The following is a 17,478-nucleotide window of genomic DNA, read 5'->3' as shown; positions in this document are numbered from 1 at the left end:
TTTATGAAACTGTATTACACTAGGCCAATGATTTGAGGCTTACCTCGGAGTCATAGTCTGCAAGGATCCAGGGGAAGACGGGGTACTGCATCAGGTCATTGTAGGATCTGCCAGCCAGGGTGTTCAAATGCATCAAATACTGGAAGTTGCTGATTTCACCTCTCTTAGGAAAGACAATAGACACATCTTAGAGTAATACATTATTTTTGCTGTTTAAAAATTTTTATATGCAAAAATGGACATAAAAAAAGATTCAGTATCCACCCTCCCCCACTCAAGAACTCTCTCCTCTATGGCTTACATTTAAAGACGGTGACCTACAAGGCAAGAGTGAGCATTAAGGGTGCTTCGCTTACCTCCCATCTCTGAGTCACAGATTTCTCTCCGACCAAAGTACTAAGTAATCCAGATCTAAACACAGAAGAAAATCAATTACAGGTCCCAGTTTTAAATCCAAACAGCTTTACGACTGACACATTTTGATCACTTGTCTACAAGTGATACTTTCCAGCTCACAGAATCGATCTGTTCATGTGGGCCACGAAATCATATCAGAGGATTGTGATCAGAACTTGGAAAACAGGAAATATGCAAACCTAATGCAAACACAGAAAGCATTTCTCTATCTCTAGCCCCCGAGCCATCTCTCCTGCCCTCACATACAGTCTTAATGATATATACAATTATAAAATCAAGCATTTTATAATATCTAAAATTTAAATAATGCAGAAAGCTGTTATCTATTCAGTCAAGCAAATCAGTCTAACAAGGGTAGATACAGATGGATAATTCTAGTGTATCAACTTGGTTTTGTATATCAAAAGCCTTAGAACTTACACACTTTATTTGATTATAGACAGTCTGCCCAAACAAAGAGGAACTGCATTTTAGCGCTATAAGAAAAAGCTGAAACAGCAGCATCAAAAAACCAGAGAATGCTCTATGCACATGACAAAGAGGTGAGTGACTAAAGGATATGCTTCCAAAGAGATCCTAAAGATGAGAAATGTTTAAATATAGCACTAGATGAAAGAATAAAAGCTTGTATTTTGAGAATTTAATTTTTTTCTATAACTGATGAAAAACACCAAATGATTCATTCTCTCTAGATATAAGTCATCTTAACTTCACAATGAAATGATATCAAGCAAGCAACACCCTACTTACCCTTGTTCCACGCTGGTGTTTGGTCTCTGACCAGAGACAGACTCTGAGCTGTCAGTGAGTGATGGCACAACTGCCAGGAACCTAGAAGATTTAAAAGTGCAAATGAAGTCTTGGCAGGGACCCTAAAGGAGCCCAAGGAAACAAGGACAAGCAGTCCCTCGTAGCCTTACTGCCGCCTGACCCTCCCACAGCCAGTAAATGGCAGCGGACTGTAAGGGCCCACAGCACCGCCTGCCTTGTACCTCTGCTGTCACACAGCGGGTAAGGGATGAGAAGTGGAGTCAACAAGTGAAAGACTAATGAGTGACTGCAACCAAATAATCACCCGGCTGAGGCAAGGGAAAGCTGAACAAATGTGAAAAGATTTCACTGACTGAATGGAGACATGTTAGCCTTTTGCAGAGTTGCTCATGGCATCAATATGTCTTAAATCCTGGAAAGGATGCGGACCTTTAACGTGACATATGCAAAGACATTTCTGGAAGAAAGACAAAGGCATCTCTTCCCAGCATCCCACAGCTGTCACACAAGGAAGGGGACCAGTCTCTTCCTCAGCCCTCTCACAGTTCAAAAGGGTTTTGGAACACCAGTTGGTCTAGCACTGTACGTAAAGGACATGGTATTTCTATGTTCACACACACATTACAGCAGTCACTATCTACAGTTTCAGTTTCTGCCATTTAGTTACCTATGGCCAACTAAAGAACATAAAAAAAGGCTCAAAAATACTAAATGGAAAACTCTAGAAATAAAAATTCATGTGTTTTAAACAACTTCCATTACAATATATGGCTATGGTTGTTTTAATTTATTTTTACTGTTGTGAGTCTATTACTCCACCTAAATCACAAGTTTTGTCACAGATGTACATACAGACTACAAAGAAGTAGATTTAGGATTTAGTATTCTCTGATCATCTTGGCGGGTGCCCACCATGTATTAGGGGTACAAATGGTATTGTACTGTAACTGCATGTAGCATACAGTCTCCACCGTATAAGGAGTCCTCTCATCCCTTCTATTCTCACGTCTAATGAGAACACCAACCCATAAGAATATGTACTTTTTAAAGATCTTTTCACCGGTGATAAAACTGATAGAACTGATCTGTAGTTTTAACTGGCTATGCTACTTTTTCAACAATGAAACCATTCAACTTCCCTTCTAGGGCAGCAAAGACTCTCAAGTGGATTCTGTTTCTAAGGGAACACAGTTCTGGAGCCCCATGGGAAATTAAGAGAAAGAGGGAACCTTCTGAACCCAAAGCATTACTGTTCAACTTTTATTTTTCATTATCGTGTGTGTGTGTGTGTGTGTGTGTGTGTGTGTGTGTGTACACATGGGTGCACATACAATGGCATGTGTGTGGAGGCTAGACGGGGACCGCGTGGAGTTGCATCTCTTCTACATTTTGTGGGTTCAGGAGACTGAACTCCTGTCACTGGGCTTCGGTACCAGGGATTTTCCCACTGAGCCATCTTTCCAGCCCACCAAAGCATTGTTTTTAAAGTGACTTTGTGATGAAATAGCCTTTGGTCGTTCTTACTGTCTGTTACCAGAGGGAGAAAAGCTATTTTTAAGGGAACTGGCTTTGGTCTTAGAGTTAGTTGGGGGAATCACATTTCCAAGGCTGGAAATGAAAAGAGGCTGCCTCAGTGCCCTGAAGTCTGGGTCTTAAGCACCGGGCTGAACAGGTTGGCGATGGGCCCTCCCATTTCTTCCCACAACAGCATATAAGGAATTCCTCATAAACCAGACCTTTGGTATACTTTATTCCGAATTCCCTTTTGAAAAGCCAAGAGGTAATTCCGTCCATCTCCAGAGAAGACTTCAACAGCAATAGGCTGAAATTGTTAGATAAAAATAAACAATGAGACATACCATTAGAAACACACTAACTTTCCCACTGTGAAGTTCTACAATGTTGATGAATTTCTTGACTGAAAAATACTTTAGACTCATAAATTCTCTGTATATTCAGCCATGCAACCAAAGATTTTTTTACTCTGCTCAAAATTAAAGAAATCTTCAAAGACAGAATGATGAATAATAACTTAAAAATTATGTTCCTAAAATGATGAGGCTGTACTTTCTTATGAAAAGTCAAAATATGCACTTGAAGACTAGAGAGAGAGAGAGAGAGAGAGAGAGAGGCATAATGCAGGTAGCACCCAGAATTCAGACTGTGTCTAAGAAAACTCAGAAGCATTCTCAGGTCATAGTCTCTTGGGAGCAATGTGGCCTCTGCACTTATCACAACACTGAGCCATTTCAAATGAAACACCATTTAGCGTGCTGCCAACTCACCTGCAGCAGGTACCGCCTCTTATGGACCTCCTTGATATCTTCATATGCGAAAAGGCTGCATGTCCTCTTGAGCTGACTGGGGCCCTGCCTGGCTCCCCGGGGGATAATTGGTTCATGCATACTGTGAGAAACCAAGAGAAAGGCAACAAACAAAACACAGCAGTGGGTAGATGATCCCCTGATCAATGAGGCACATGCCATTTCCAACATAAGGCCAGGAGGGGAGACAGCATATCAGAACTCAGCTAAAAATGTGACTAAGAATAATCTATCATCTCCTGGTGAACAAGGAAGCCCCTTTGAAGATTATAATTTAAAAACTGATTTTTGTTAGGACCAGCCTTTTTAATTGGCATGGGGTCTAAGCCAACAACATACTTGGGGATAGCCCCCAAAACATTTTATTTCTTTCCAAATCAGAATAAAAAGAAAAGACTTAAAGTATTTTGATATAGATCTATCATTATACCAGGAGTCACAAAATATGGCTTTATTTTATTTTTTTAAGAATCACAAAATATAACTGCAAAGTTTTTTTATACAGAAGAGGGGCTTGTGAAACTCAATGTGACCATAGCTGGAGAAGAAAGTGACTATGTGCAGAATCCTCTTAGGAATGTGCGGAGACCATGTCTCATTAACAGTAGTGTCAGGTGCTGGGAACACTGAAGGAGGGGACAAAAGCCCACATGTGTATTCTGGCCACAAAGTGATCCATTACCCATGATTACTGCAAGACTGGGAGAAGGAAAGGAAGATGCAAGAGAATCCATCTAGTCCGCCACGTGGGTTTCGGTCAGCCTACCACTTCCAGGACACTCAAGTACAAGAGCTGTTCTTTCCTTAAGAGTATTATTCTTGAATGTGTCTACCACTGTGTGCATATGTCTAGGTGTGTATGTGTGTAGAGTGTATGTAGATTTCATGAGGATGTTAGGTGCTGTATCACTCTCTGGGGTCTTTCACTCAACCTGGAACATGACTAGTAGCCACAAATCCCTGGCAATTTCCCTAGCTCAGTCCCCATAGCACTGGGATAACAGGTGGCTGTGTAGCCATGCTTGCGTCTTTTATGTGGGTGTTGGGGATCTGAACTCAGGCTCTCATGCTTGAGGGCAAGCACCTTTATTCTTGTAGATACTTCTCCAGTCTCTGTATCAATTTCCCAAGTGATCTCACACGTTCAGAGTGAACATATAAATATCTGTGTGCTGGTTAGTTTGTCAGCCACAGCTGGGGTCACTGGGAAGACAGAATCTCAATTGTGAAAACACATCCATAAGACTGGTCTGAGGGGAATTTTCTTAATGACTTATGTGGGAGAGGCCAGCTCGGTGTGGGCAGTGCAAACCCCACTGGCTAAGTAGTTGGTCCTAGAGTATATAAGAAAGCAAGCCCAGTGAGCCTTGGGGAGTAAACCAATGACTGTATTCCTCCATGGCTCCTGCCCTGACTTCACTCATTGAAGGATTTGGACAGGGAAAGGGAAGGCAGATTAACCCTTTCCTCCCTAAACTACTTTCTGGTTATGCTGTTTACCACAGCAAGAGAACGACTAACTAAAACACTAGGTTAACAGTGACTGTATCTAATACCAATGATGAAAAGACATAAAATGGAACTATCATTGGATGAACAAGTGCCCTTTTCTTCAGTGGAGATGACAGTATTGCCCCAAGGCACAGGTGACCTGGGAGATAACTTTACTTAGGACATAGTCTTGGCATTAAAAAGAAGTAAAGCAAACATGTCTCCTATCATCTGGAGGCAGCTTTGCTTCCTGTCTCCTCACTCATTTACTTACTTTGGAGGTAAAGTTTCAATGTCCCTTATTTCCCTGGTTGCTGTCATGGTGAATCCATCAATCACATAAAAATGCTCTTTCCCAAAAAGCAGCAGCCCCTCGCTGGTGTCCAGGCCCTGGACTCGAGCACAGCGGTACATGTGTTGAATCTACAAAGAAAGCCATCGGTATTCTTTCAACTCTGACTAATTTCTCTCTTTTGTTACTGTTACAGTAAGCCCCAAGCTAAGCATACTAAACCCAAGTTCAAGCAAGCAAGCAAACAGCTTACCCTCAATTCCACTTGCAGGTGCCTTTAGCACTAAGAGGCAAGCATTCACCTACATCATCCACTTAAGCCCACACCTCACTCAGGACCCCAAGTCCTATGCCAAGTGCATCTGTGATGGGGTCTATACATGAGAAATCAGTTAGTTGAGGCTTCTGCTCTCATGGAGGGCACAGAGTAAGGTCTGGGAGAACAGAGGCTTGAAGTATGCATGTGGAAAGATTACAACAGGCAAGATGACTTGCTGCAAAGGTTCGGGAGGGCTTGTGAGTGGCAGGAAATGCCCAGGCTCTGCTGCTAAAGCATGGGAGCCCCTCTTTCTGCTTTGTTTAACACACAGCACGAGCTTGCTGTAAGGGTTAAGTGAGATAAAGCCTAGCACTATACTAGAATTGCTGGCTGTCTTCTCTTCCAGAGCTCATTCTCTTTCTCTATAATCCTCCCAGGAACATTGATGGCAGAATGGGTCCTTGTCTCCCCACCAGGCTGTAAGGCCTCTTGGGAAAGCCTAGCTGGGCGGCTTCTCCTCACTCATAGTGTGGTTATTGCAGCATTTAGGGTGAGCACTGCTCCTTTCCAGGCTTGCCAACATTCCTTCTTACTTCAACTGATTTCAAGTCAAAGGGAGAAATCAGCCACTGAATCAAAGTGGGACAAAGGTCAAGCAGGATGTGAGCGTGAGTGTAGTTCCTGCACCATTCAGATGTGAAGTGACTACAGGAGGAAATGTACCCGTGGGACTGAAAGTTTGAGAAATAAACAGACAATACCAAGCTGGTTACCAGAGGTTAGGGAGTCAGGACTAGAAAGGGACAGATGCTACCCCACAGGCACAAAGGTGGCGCCCTGGAGTGGAGGGTGAGTTTTAGTAACTACTTTGTTATGGTGAGCTGATGTATGTCTTAGCTGGACTAAACATTCCTGTGTTTATAGATAAGAATGCTACATTGTATCCTAAAGATGTATACAACTTTGGTCAATTAAAATGTAAAGATGAAAGCAATAATACATTTTCTCAAACATCTAAGTATTTTATAAGTCAATTTCATTGCACGTCCGAATCATTTTAACAATAGAAGGCTGGCAGTAGTAGCACACACCTTTAATCCTAGCACTAGGGAGGCAGAGGCGGGAGAATCTCTGAGCCTGGTCTACATGGAGAGTTCCAGGACAGGCAGGGGGTTATGCAGAGAAACCCCGTCTCAAAAAAAGCAATACACAAACAAACAAATAAAAGTGTGGGCTATCTGTAGGGAAATCTAAATATTAAAAATTATTTAAATTTTTAGAAACATAGTCTTATGTATGCCTGTGTGGTAGGTAAAAGAAAATGGCCCACAAAGAGAGGGGGACTATTAGAAGTATGGCTTTGTTGGAGTGGGTGTGGCCTTGTTGGAGGAAGTGTGTCACTGTGGAGGTGGGCTTTGATGTTTCATATGCTCCAGCCACACTCAGTGTCCCAGACCACTTCCTGTTGCCTGCAGGTCAAAATGCAGCCTCTCAGCTCCACATCTATCACTATGCAAGCTTGCATGTAGCTATGTCACACCATGAAGAGAATGCTCTAAACTTCTGAAACTGTAGGCTCCCATTTAAATGTTTTCCTTTATAAGAGTTGTTGTGGTCATGGCGTCTCTTCACAGCAATAGAAACCCTAAGACAGTCAGGTTGGCCTCAAACTCCCTAGGTATCCAAGGATGACCCTGAACTCCAAAGCCTCCAACCTACACCTACTGAAAGGTAGGATTCCAGTCTAATACCACTTATCCTACTTATTCAGGACTGGGCATTGAACCCAGGACTTTCTGTATGCTAGATTAAGCATTCTACCAAATGAGCTATATTCCAAGGTGTAGACACGTTTAAATTTGTTGTCCCTATGGTGCTTGGGATGAAACCCAAGATTCTACCATGGAGCTCTGCCCTTGGTTTCTTGATTTCCTTTAAAACAACTATTGCAATGCTAATGTGGGGAGAGGAGGATGGGGGAGGAAAAGATAGACAACATCATAGGCACATAAGTGTTCTGAATTTTCAAATGCTAAGAACATAAGATAACATCATCCAAGTGGAGATGCTGAATATGCCAGGGCCGCAGGAGCCTCCCTCTCAAGCTGTCTTCTGAATGGATGTACTTTTATATTTACATTGTTTTTTCTTTTTATAATTTCATTCAAAATGATGCAAAGCACCTATCTGAACAGCATTGTTTTAACCATATGCCAGCTTCTCATTACTACTTCCTGAAATAGATAGATCTCAGAGGCTGCCTCAAGACTTGACACAAGAGACAAAATTAAGGATAGAGAAGGGTGATAATCAAACTCATGACATTGTAACCAATTTATCTATCTTTGTTCCTGTAGATAATTGCTGCAGGAAGGTTTGTGTGTCTATTGTGATTGGAACTGTATAAGATAATGGGATGTGGTAACATGAAGAGAAGATACAGGAGCAAATGATTACAATAAGTGAATACACTGACACCTATAAGCATGGAGGAGGGATGTCTCAGTGAGGCTGAGCAGGCAAGCTTCCTAATGTGGGCTACAGACTCTTAGACTAAGGGAGTTATTACCTAGATGTTAAAGGGAAGTGGGGGAGTTGACAGAGGAAACAGTACGAGCAAAGTTCAGAGCTAAAACCACAGTGCATGCATTGAGTTGTGGCCCTCAGGTTGCAAGGCACCGTGAGGTGGGCAGGACCGAGGAGGCAGTCAGAACAGGAAGGGATGGCAGATGCCTTCCAGTGAGTGAGGAATAATAGGGTTAAATATAAGCTAGAGGTGAGGGCACTGATCAGCTGGTGCTGTTTGTAACGATGACTAGAGTTATGGAGACACCTGGATGGCTTGCTTGCTCTGCGCAGGGCTGTAGACAGCTGCGCTCTAACCATGGCACAGAGGAGTGAAGCAGGTGTCAACCGTGACCTCTGCCTCTGATGAGTCTGCACTGTTGAGTGCAGGGAGGCCTGAGCTCTCTTTGTTCCTGGACTCTCTTACATCTTATCTTGGGCTGCTGCTCAAGCATGCTCCACCTCCCAAGCACAGTACCTTTTCTCCTTCCTCCAGCAAGCGCAGCAAGGTGGCATTGTCTGTTTTCTCCTCCTCTTCTATGGAGCTATTCTCAGCAATCTGGTCTTGCAGCTGCTCCTGTGTCTCCTCATCTCCTCCATCAGGTGCAGACCGAGAACGTTTCAGCGGGGGCTTCACCAGGCCTATAGTACAGAAACCAACAGGGCCATGGGGGGACAGGTTCAGTTTCAGAGTTGGCTAAGGTTTGGGTGCACACCGCTAAAGCTTTGACCTCAAGATAGAGTGGGGTCTAGTGGGAAATTAGGTCACTGGGAGATGCACCCTGGAAGGGGAGATTTTGACTCAGCCCCTTCCTATCTGTTTTGTGATTGCTACAGGTGAACAGCTATTCTCTCCACATGGTACCTGCTCTCTTGCCACAGATCTCAAAACAGCAGTAGCAACCAGCCCGGGCAGGAGACTCTGAAGCCTCTACTCCCTCTGAATCAACTTGTACTGTGACAGCAGCAAAGGCTTACTCACACACAGTCCCTGTTAGAGAGCACAGACCAGCAGCCGTGTTCCAGGGTCAGCAGCAAAGGCTTGGGAATCAAACAACATTGAAGGACTCTGGGAAATTATTTGCCTTTTGTGGGCCATGCTTTTCTCCATTATTAAGAGGGGAGGAGGATTCTCTTCAGTTTAGGTTTGTTGGAAGGCAAAGTTTGATAATGAACATAAAAGTCCTTGGGACCATGCACTCAGTTCTCAGGGGGGTCAGGTGGCAGCAATAAACATATGAGCGTAATCAGTGGCAAGAATGTGTTGTTTATAGACGAGGAGCGTTGGGGAGGCTCTGTGAGTGAAAGGTAAATGATGAGTCACTGTCACACACATAGGGACAGCATACTACCATGTTTTATAACTCACTCAGAGACTCATAGAGGCTGTGCCAAGCCTCAAAGTGGCAATGAGATTCTTCATGTATGTATGAAATTCGTCAAACAATGGGTCATGAGGAACAGGGATAGAACTCTTTTTAGCAACACAGGAACAGATCATTAGGTTGTGAATTAAGCAAGAAAATGCTTTACTGCTTGTACTTTGATAAGTTCATTAAAAAAAATCACAATTGAAATAAAAATGAGCAAGACCCTGGAATATTAGATGTTCTCAAAATTGTAGCCTAAATCACACATTCAGTGTCTTCACATTCCTCAGTTGTGCCATCAACCGGGACGGTATACTTGCTACCAACACTGCTCTTGAATTTGGGGAAGTGTAAGTGACCCTGCTGAAAATCTTGTCCACTGAATGGTAGTGACCAGCGGCTCTGGCAGAGAGTCTGGATAACCAGGAGAGACGAAGCCCCTGAAACATCAATGAAGGGGAAACCGTCTAACACAACCTCCAACTTAATGGCTCATATAACTTGTTGGATAAGTAACTACACTGACATTTGTGATTTGAGCTAATCCCAGAGATGAGAAAAATTAAGCCCGAGACAATAACCGGAAGCCAGGTCACGTGACTAACTGCAGGTTAAGCTTGGCTTACTTGGAGGAACCATGGCCTTAGCCCCTCTCCACAGCTTCACTGTGCTCAGCTCTAATTACTTTGAGTCTATGAGTACCCCAGGTCACTTAGGAAGCATTCATTTAAGGTGAGGTCCTCACAAGGTGTTTTAGTGGGAAAGGAGAAAATGATACTATCAGATGGTACTTTTTGTCAACATGGACACAGGCTATTAGTCTGAGGCTTAGTTTTCTTTTTCTAATTAATTTTAAGCGTTTTATCTGCATGAATGTCTATATTATATCGTGTGTCTGTGTGATGCCCACAAGGATGTAAGAGAGTGTTGGGTCCCTGGAAAGTGGGGTTAGGGATGGTTGTGAGCCAGTATCCGGGTGTTAAGAATCAAACCTGGGTCCTCTGGAAGACCAGCCAGAGCTCTTAACCTCTCAGTCATCTATCCAGCCATGAAGCATAGTTTTAGTTTAATGACAATTTTAATACTAAATCTTAATCTACTTGCTTTCAATTTCAAAACTTTTAATTAAATGTTCTTAATTTATACTCCAGGGTTTAGTTTTAGAAAATGAAAAACACTTTTGAGTTTGTAGTCATTCACACTCTTTAAAAAAGTGAAAACAAAGGATTAACATATGGATCCTATACATATTAGGTCTCCCCTTTGTTTCAGGAACATTCAGTGGAATAAGGAAAAGAAAGGGTCTGTGACTGAGAGAGGGTTCAGATGTGAAATGCCTCCTCCACAAGCATGAGGGCCTGGGCGGCCCACAGCCCATGCCTATGAAGTGGGCGAGATGCTGCACACTTGTAATCCCAGCACTGGTGTGGCTGAGGCAGGAGCATTCCCAGGTATTGCTGGCCAGTCAGCCTAGCAAAATCAGTGAGCTACAGAGCAATGAGAGAGATCTCAGAGAACAAGGTGGCTGTGGATGACTTTGGGTTTCCATGTGCCTCACATAGCTGTGTATGCATGCACACCACACACCACACAAGAAGAAACAATCTCTGCCTTTGAGAAAACTAACAAATTTAAGAGACTTGCAGCAGTGAGAAAGAAACCACTGCACCTCGTATACTAGAGAGAGAAGCAAAGCTCTGCCTCTGGGCAGGATCCAGAGGGGCAGGGCTTGTTCTGTCCAGCGCCTGCATGTGCTGCAGGGTAGGACGTAACCACAGATGCAGAAAGAGGTGGCCTTCTAGGTCAATTCATCCGTAGTAATCTCCAGAGGCTAAATTCAAGAAGACTCCCTGCAATTACATTGATGATATATCTAATAATTGTCTTAATTTTGTAATTATTTAGTTGCTTAAAATCAGGTTTTCTGAGTGTTTTGCCAAAAATAATTAAAACTTACAGAACCAATGACTGTAGGACTGACCTACACATCTATAGAAGACAGAGACAGTCTTTTTAGTTCTCATTCATAAATCAGTAGAGGTCAAGTATATATACACTTATAGTTGGTCCTGCTATTTGCAAATGCTCATATTTTCATACGAAGTCACATGGAAGGAATGTTCCAAAATGATTTTAAATCAAAATCCAAGAGGAGGCTGACCTTTGACCTTGGCAATGGTGTCTTCTCCATGTTCTGGTTCCTGCTGGGTGGCTTCCCCTTCTGAACTCTCTACAATAGCATCTTGAACAATGGCCGGGTTGCCAGAGGCCAGGCGTATGTAGTACTCCTTACTGTCGTAACTTACGGCTCTTCTGTACCGAGCAGGTTTCTAGGAAATAACAAGAGAAAACAACTCAGAGTTATCCCCAACAAGTACAATACAAGCTTGTGAAAATTTTCCTGTGTTCCTGTTGTTTAGGGGCTTTGTGTAGCTCAGACGAATAAACACTAAATATACAGATTTCCGCGTTAAGCTGCTACATTAAGAGCTCCACAGTTTGTAAAATGACATAGTGAACAACATTGGCAGTTTTGCTTTCCAAACAGCATTTCTGGGCTGGTGAAGTTCCCTGTCATTTCTGGATACATTGACCTCTTGGGGCAGTGGAGGAGAGCCACAGCGCTGTCCAGTCTGAGGGGACCGATGGGCACACATGCACTTGGGACAGTCTCAGTGCCTGCTTTGGGAGCTTGCAGGGAGAGTAAGAGCTGTGCTGTGCCTTTCCATGGCATAGGGTTTTACAGGACACAGCCAACACCTGCTACTTCTGCATCCTGACTCAACACTAGGTGGCGCTCTCTGGCTGGCCTGCAAGATGAGCTGGTACTTCTGTCTGTATTACTGTCTGGTAATATACAACAACTCAAGAACAGACATTTCTGATGAAGCAATGAATACCTAGAGATAAAGAAAAGATTTAATATTCTGGATACAATAAAAATTTATTTCACAGAATAATCTAAAATGAGTTTTCCAATTGATCTAAACTTGTTTTCCTTCTTAAAATCATATGCAACGAGAAATGGCTCCTTTAAAATGTATGTGAATGTAGATTGCTAAAATCAGAATTAGACTCAGGCTTTGGATTAAAGGTTCCAAAAAACAAAGAAACGGAAGCTGCTTCCTCTTCAGATAGCACTTTACTTCTCCTTTGTTATAAAGAATAATATTCAGTCCTTTTTTTTTTGCATTATTCTTGTAACTGATTTCCAACAGAAAACAAGTGCCTGGGTGGGTGGGATATTTAGGCTGAAATACTGAACCTATTTCCATACATGAGATGCCTAATTGAAGCCACAACACCCTTCTTTTAATTTTAGGTGTGGACTTGAGCTCTGTAAGCAAACTGAGGAGGGCTACATGATGAGTGGAGATGGGAAACATTACACAACCCTGGAGAGAATCACAACGCCGAGTGATCTTACAGTAGGGAGAGACCAGCTGATGAGCAAACTCACAAGGGAAAGGCAGGGTTCTCTTGAAGTGAAAGGAACACAACAAACTTAGGACCTTTATGGCTGCTCTGTATGAACCAAAAATGATCTTATTCAACTCCAAATTGCTTATACTTTATTAAAACAGGAAGAAAATCTTAGTAGACAGCAAGGAGCAGGAGACTGGGCAGTAATCAAAGTGTCACCAGCCAAAACTGCTTACATTTTAGAAGATAATGGCATAGTTAGTGATGGGCAAGAAAATGGATTAACGCAGGTTTGTTTGGTTACTGACTTTTTCCAAAATGTGTTGAGGTGCATTTCTGTATCTATATTGATGATACTGAAAAAATGTCTGCCAATTAAAAAAGTGATCATTCATTTTAGATGAATTCCTTCTGACCGGAAAGCAATTTAATAGGGATGGTCTTGTACTCTCAGCATTTAAAATAGTTATAGTGTATTTTAAAAAGTTGCAGGTGTCGGCTGCCCATTACTAACATGCCTCAGAACCAGTTAGTCACGCGTGAAGAGCCCCGCCTGTTAGTGAGCAGCATAAGAGCCCTGCGAAGAGAACGCCTAACAGCCGAGGGGCGGGAGGGTGTCCCAGCATGACGGACAGCACGTCTTCCACCCAAGGGAACTCACAAAAGACCAGTCAGTCTTTAAGTTAGTGTGCTACCATCTACCGTGCACTAAGAACAAAGCTGCCAGGAGTTTGCATCCTTCGTGGTAATTGGGGCTTTACCTTCTGAGCAGTGACATCATCGGGTGCCTCGGGTTCTTTACTTGGGACCTCAGACTGAAAACAGGGCATCAAGTACAGACACATCAGGGGGGGAAAACATACAAAGATATCAAAACAAAATGTTCATGAGGGCCACAGACATACAGAAGATGTACTCAACTCAAAGGGATTTAACATGATCTATTCGGCCACTTACACAACTGCTGGGCCTCTGTGGTTATTTCTTCTATGCCCAAAGATCAGGGATTTAAGTAAAATTTAAACGTAACAAAGGTGCCCTGAATAGACAGGCATAAAAATCGCAAAACAAAACTTCAGCAGTACTGTTATCATGGATGAGTTTAAGAGGCTTCAGAAGAAACAACAACACAAAAGCCAGGAACAGAACCGTGTGCTAGATAGAGTCTTGCATTTCTTCCCGCCACGTCCCAAGACAACTCATGTGATTTAAGCTGTCATCTACAATACCTCCACCCCGCCACAGAAGCCCACACAGTCCCTTAACTGCCTGACAGACACAAGCCGGGAAATGTCACCAGCCCAGCCATCAGCCCCGACAATAGCTTTTCTGAAAAGGACTTTGGAAGAATCAACAGTCACCTGATTGATGAGGAAATTCTGCTGAACAGGTGCAGAAACAGTCAGCTACAGGGAGGAAATAGCTGACTACAGGAAGGAAACAGATTAGCTACAGGAAGGAAATAGCCAGCTACAGGGAGGAAATAGTCAGCTACAGGGAGGAAACAGATCAGCTACAGGGAGAAAACAGGTGACTATAGGGAGGAAACGGCCGGCAGGCCTCTCAAGTTCTGATCTGAGGACTCCATTTGCTGATGTAATCGCTTCCCACCATGTTCCCTTCCCTAGGCAGAGCAGACCCTGGGTGTCTTTCAAGCACTTGGTGAGATTTTAGGGAATCCTGTGCTTTGAGAGAAACTAGGCGAGGGCCTTACACCAGAGGAACCATGCTGCTACCTCAGGAGGGGTCTGGGTGCAACGTGTCATAGACATTTGCCAAAACTCACAGAAATGACCACAACAGAAAAAGCTTTCTCCGTTTTCAGCTTTTGTTCTTTGAGACGGTCTCATTGCACAACCCTGGCAGGCTGGAAATTCTCTGTGTAGACTGCACTGACTCCAAAATCAAGGCAATCCCCCAGCCTCTGCTTCCCAAATACTGGAGGACTGAACTGCCATACCCAGCAGTAAGGAAAACACTTCAAAGAAAGGAGGGGTTGAGGTGTGTAACTCAGTGGTATGGGGACAGAGCATAGGCCTGACCCTAACATTTGTGACTGACAAAAAGTTACACAAATACTGAACCCAAATTAATAATAAGTAGAATGGTTTTAACATGTGATCAACATTGAAATAAAAGAGCAAACCCTACAGGATAGACACATGAGAAATACAACAACATGGACCAAGTACTATTCCCGAAACAAACTGATAATTGCTGCCTGGTCTACTGCAGAGCCCCAGCCAGAAGATGGGCAGCACACATGGCACACGTGTGCAAAGTGCTACATTACATACATGCTCATCAATTCTTGACTGAGCTGTTTTAATAAAGAGTCCAGAAATGAATGGCGAACATGAACAGTATGCCAACAAACTGGCATTACCACAACCTCCTTTTACATAGAAAACTATACTAAGTTGTTATTATTATTATTATTATTATTATTATTATTATTGTCATACAGAAATCTATTTTTCACTCAAAATTTCTAGAAAACAATTTTATACTTTTAAACTTTAATATCTCTAAAACAAGATGGTGATGGAATTTCCCAAATGAGCTCTTTAGTTTTGAGTCCTAGGAGATCTACATGAAAACATGGAGGCAGCTACTAGTCAGAAAGGGAAATGTAAGGTATGTTAGCTTCCTGCCTGTACAACCCCATTTTAGTATGTATGCACGTAGTACTTACCACACTAACGTTTGCAAAGAACAGCAGATTCATGTCAAATTGTTAATTTAAAAAACAAGAAGCCTATACAATTAAAACTAGTGCAGTACTTGGTGATGTATTTTGAATGGCAAAATACAACCTAACTTAATTTTTATAATATTTAGTTACTCTGTGTGTGTGTGTGTGTGTGTGTGTGTGTGTGTGTGTGTGTGTGTGTGTGCACGTGCATGCGCCTGTGTATGTATGAGCAAGTCTGGTACCACAAGTATCAGTGCGTGTGTGCAGGACAGAGGACAACAGGCCAGAGATAGTTCTCTCCTTCTACCATGAAGGTTCAGGAACTGAACCCAGGTCATCAGATTTTTCTGCAAGCACCTTTTACGCACTGAGCCATCTTGCCAGCCCAGGATCTTATTTTCTTGCCTTAGGACTCAGAGTAATGAGTCCAAGTTTTACGTTTTCATCATAACCTGTGCTTACTGTTTAACATCAGCTCTGAGTATATGTAAGCTATATAACTGTGCCCTTCATTATGGGAAGTGTCCCGCCCGCCTCAAATAGTCACTGTGCAGAGAGGGTCTGTTTTCAAGTGAGAACCTGAAACTTGTCATATTTGACTGAGTTTTCTCAAGACATTAATTATTTGGGTTTGTTTGCTAGAATAATTTTAGTTGACAAGATTTAAAAGCTTTCAGGTCAGTGGCACATGACCCACCAAAATGTATAGAACATTCTATAAACAAACTTCAAGATAACCCAGAACTAAAATTCAAATGTTAGACAAGCAGCTAATGTATTTTAAAATATAGTGCACAGAATTGTCAGGGTTGAAGAACCATCCACCATCCGGGTGGGAGTGCAGAGAGGGCTCGGGCTCTGTCCCTCACATCTATACGGTGGCCATAAACAACCTTAACTGTAGTTGCAGGGAATCTGACCCTCTCTTCCGGCCGTCGAAGATACCAGGCACACACACTACACATAAACACATGCAGGCAAAACACTAATGCAAATAAAAGTCACACCTGTGCTCTTAGCCCTTGGGAAGTGGGGGCAGGAGAGTTTGTATTTGAGGTCAGCCTGCACTCTACAAGACTATCTCAACCCCGACCCCCTCCAAACAACCTCCTGGCTTCTTTCTCAAAGTTTTAATGAGTAAGACATAATAAACTACACAAATAATCACTAATGTAATTTCTAACAGAAAGACCTAAAATAGAACTAGCTTTTTAATCATCGCATAGTCTTCAGCTTACACAAAACAAACAAAGCCTCTAACTGCCTGCTTTGCACACTCAACTGGCTGCACACTCCATATGTCTTTCAAATTTGTCATATTGTAAATTATTAAAACCAAAGTAAAAATTATTCATGTAGAAAATTCCACCATATCTCAGGTAGACTTTTGGCTCTAACATAGTATGTGTAGCATATAACACAAATCCTGTGTTCTATAATTGCCTCCCTCCCACTCACTCCTTCACTCTATGTGAACACACCAGCATTCCTCACCTGCCTTGTATTTCCTACTACACAACCTAACGCCATAGGGCACATTTTTGCTGGTGTTTCTTTAGCTGGCACAGGCTGGTGGGCTCCTCTGCTTGGGTAGTTTTATATCAACTAGAGTTGTCGGAAAGGAGGAAATTTCAATTGAGAAAATGCCTCTAAATGGGGTTCTAAGGCATTTTCTTATTCAGTGATTGAAGGCGGAGGGCCCAGCCCATTGTGGGTCCTGGGTTCTATAACAAAGCAGGTTAAGCAAGAAATGGGGAGCAAGTCAGTCAGCAGCACTCTCCATGGCCTCCGCATCAGCTCCTGCCTCTAGGTTCCTGCTCTGCTTGAGATCTTGTCCTGCCTTCTTTCGGTGATGGACAGTATGTGGAAAT

At 42.8% G+C, this 17,478-nt stretch overlaps 1 protein-coding gene across 5 annotated transcripts in view; it reads right to left on the bottom strand.

Moving 5' to 3' along the window:
* Wdfy3 (WD repeat and FYVE domain containing 3) overlaps positions 1-17,478 on the bottom strand; it is a 189,983-nt gene that overhangs the window by 25,982 nt on the left and 146,523 nt on the right. For 4 of the 5 annotated variants that reach the window (XM_051198181.1, XM_051198183.1, XM_051198185.1 and 1 more), the window contains 9 exons: positions 13,674-13,727; positions 11,651-11,819; positions 8,598-8,761; positions 5,278-5,426; positions 3,474-3,594; positions 2,925-3,010; positions 1,168-1,248; positions 357-411; positions 44-163 (listed from right to left, as the gene is read on the bottom strand). In XM_051198181.1, coding sequence (XP_051054138.1) covers positions 44-163; positions 357-411; positions 1,168-1,248; positions 2,925-3,010; positions 3,474-3,594; positions 5,278-5,426; positions 8,598-8,761; positions 11,651-11,819; positions 13,674-13,727 — 999 coding nt within the window. The remainder of the gene's footprint in view (positions 1-43; positions 164-356; positions 412-1,167; positions 1,249-2,924; positions 3,011-3,473; positions 3,595-5,277; positions 5,427-8,597; positions 8,762-11,650; positions 11,820-13,673; positions 13,728-17,478) is intronic. The other variant, XM_051198184.1, reaches the window with a different exon arrangement.

Source organism: Phodopus roborovskii, unplaced genomic scaffold, assembly GCF_943737965.1.
Source record: "Phodopus roborovskii unplaced genomic scaffold, PHOROB, whole genome shotgun sequence".
Lineage (NCBI taxonomy): Eukaryota > Metazoa > Chordata > Mammalia > Rodentia > Cricetidae > Phodopus > Phodopus roborovskii.
This window is presented reverse-complemented; position numbering and strand designations above follow the sequence as displayed.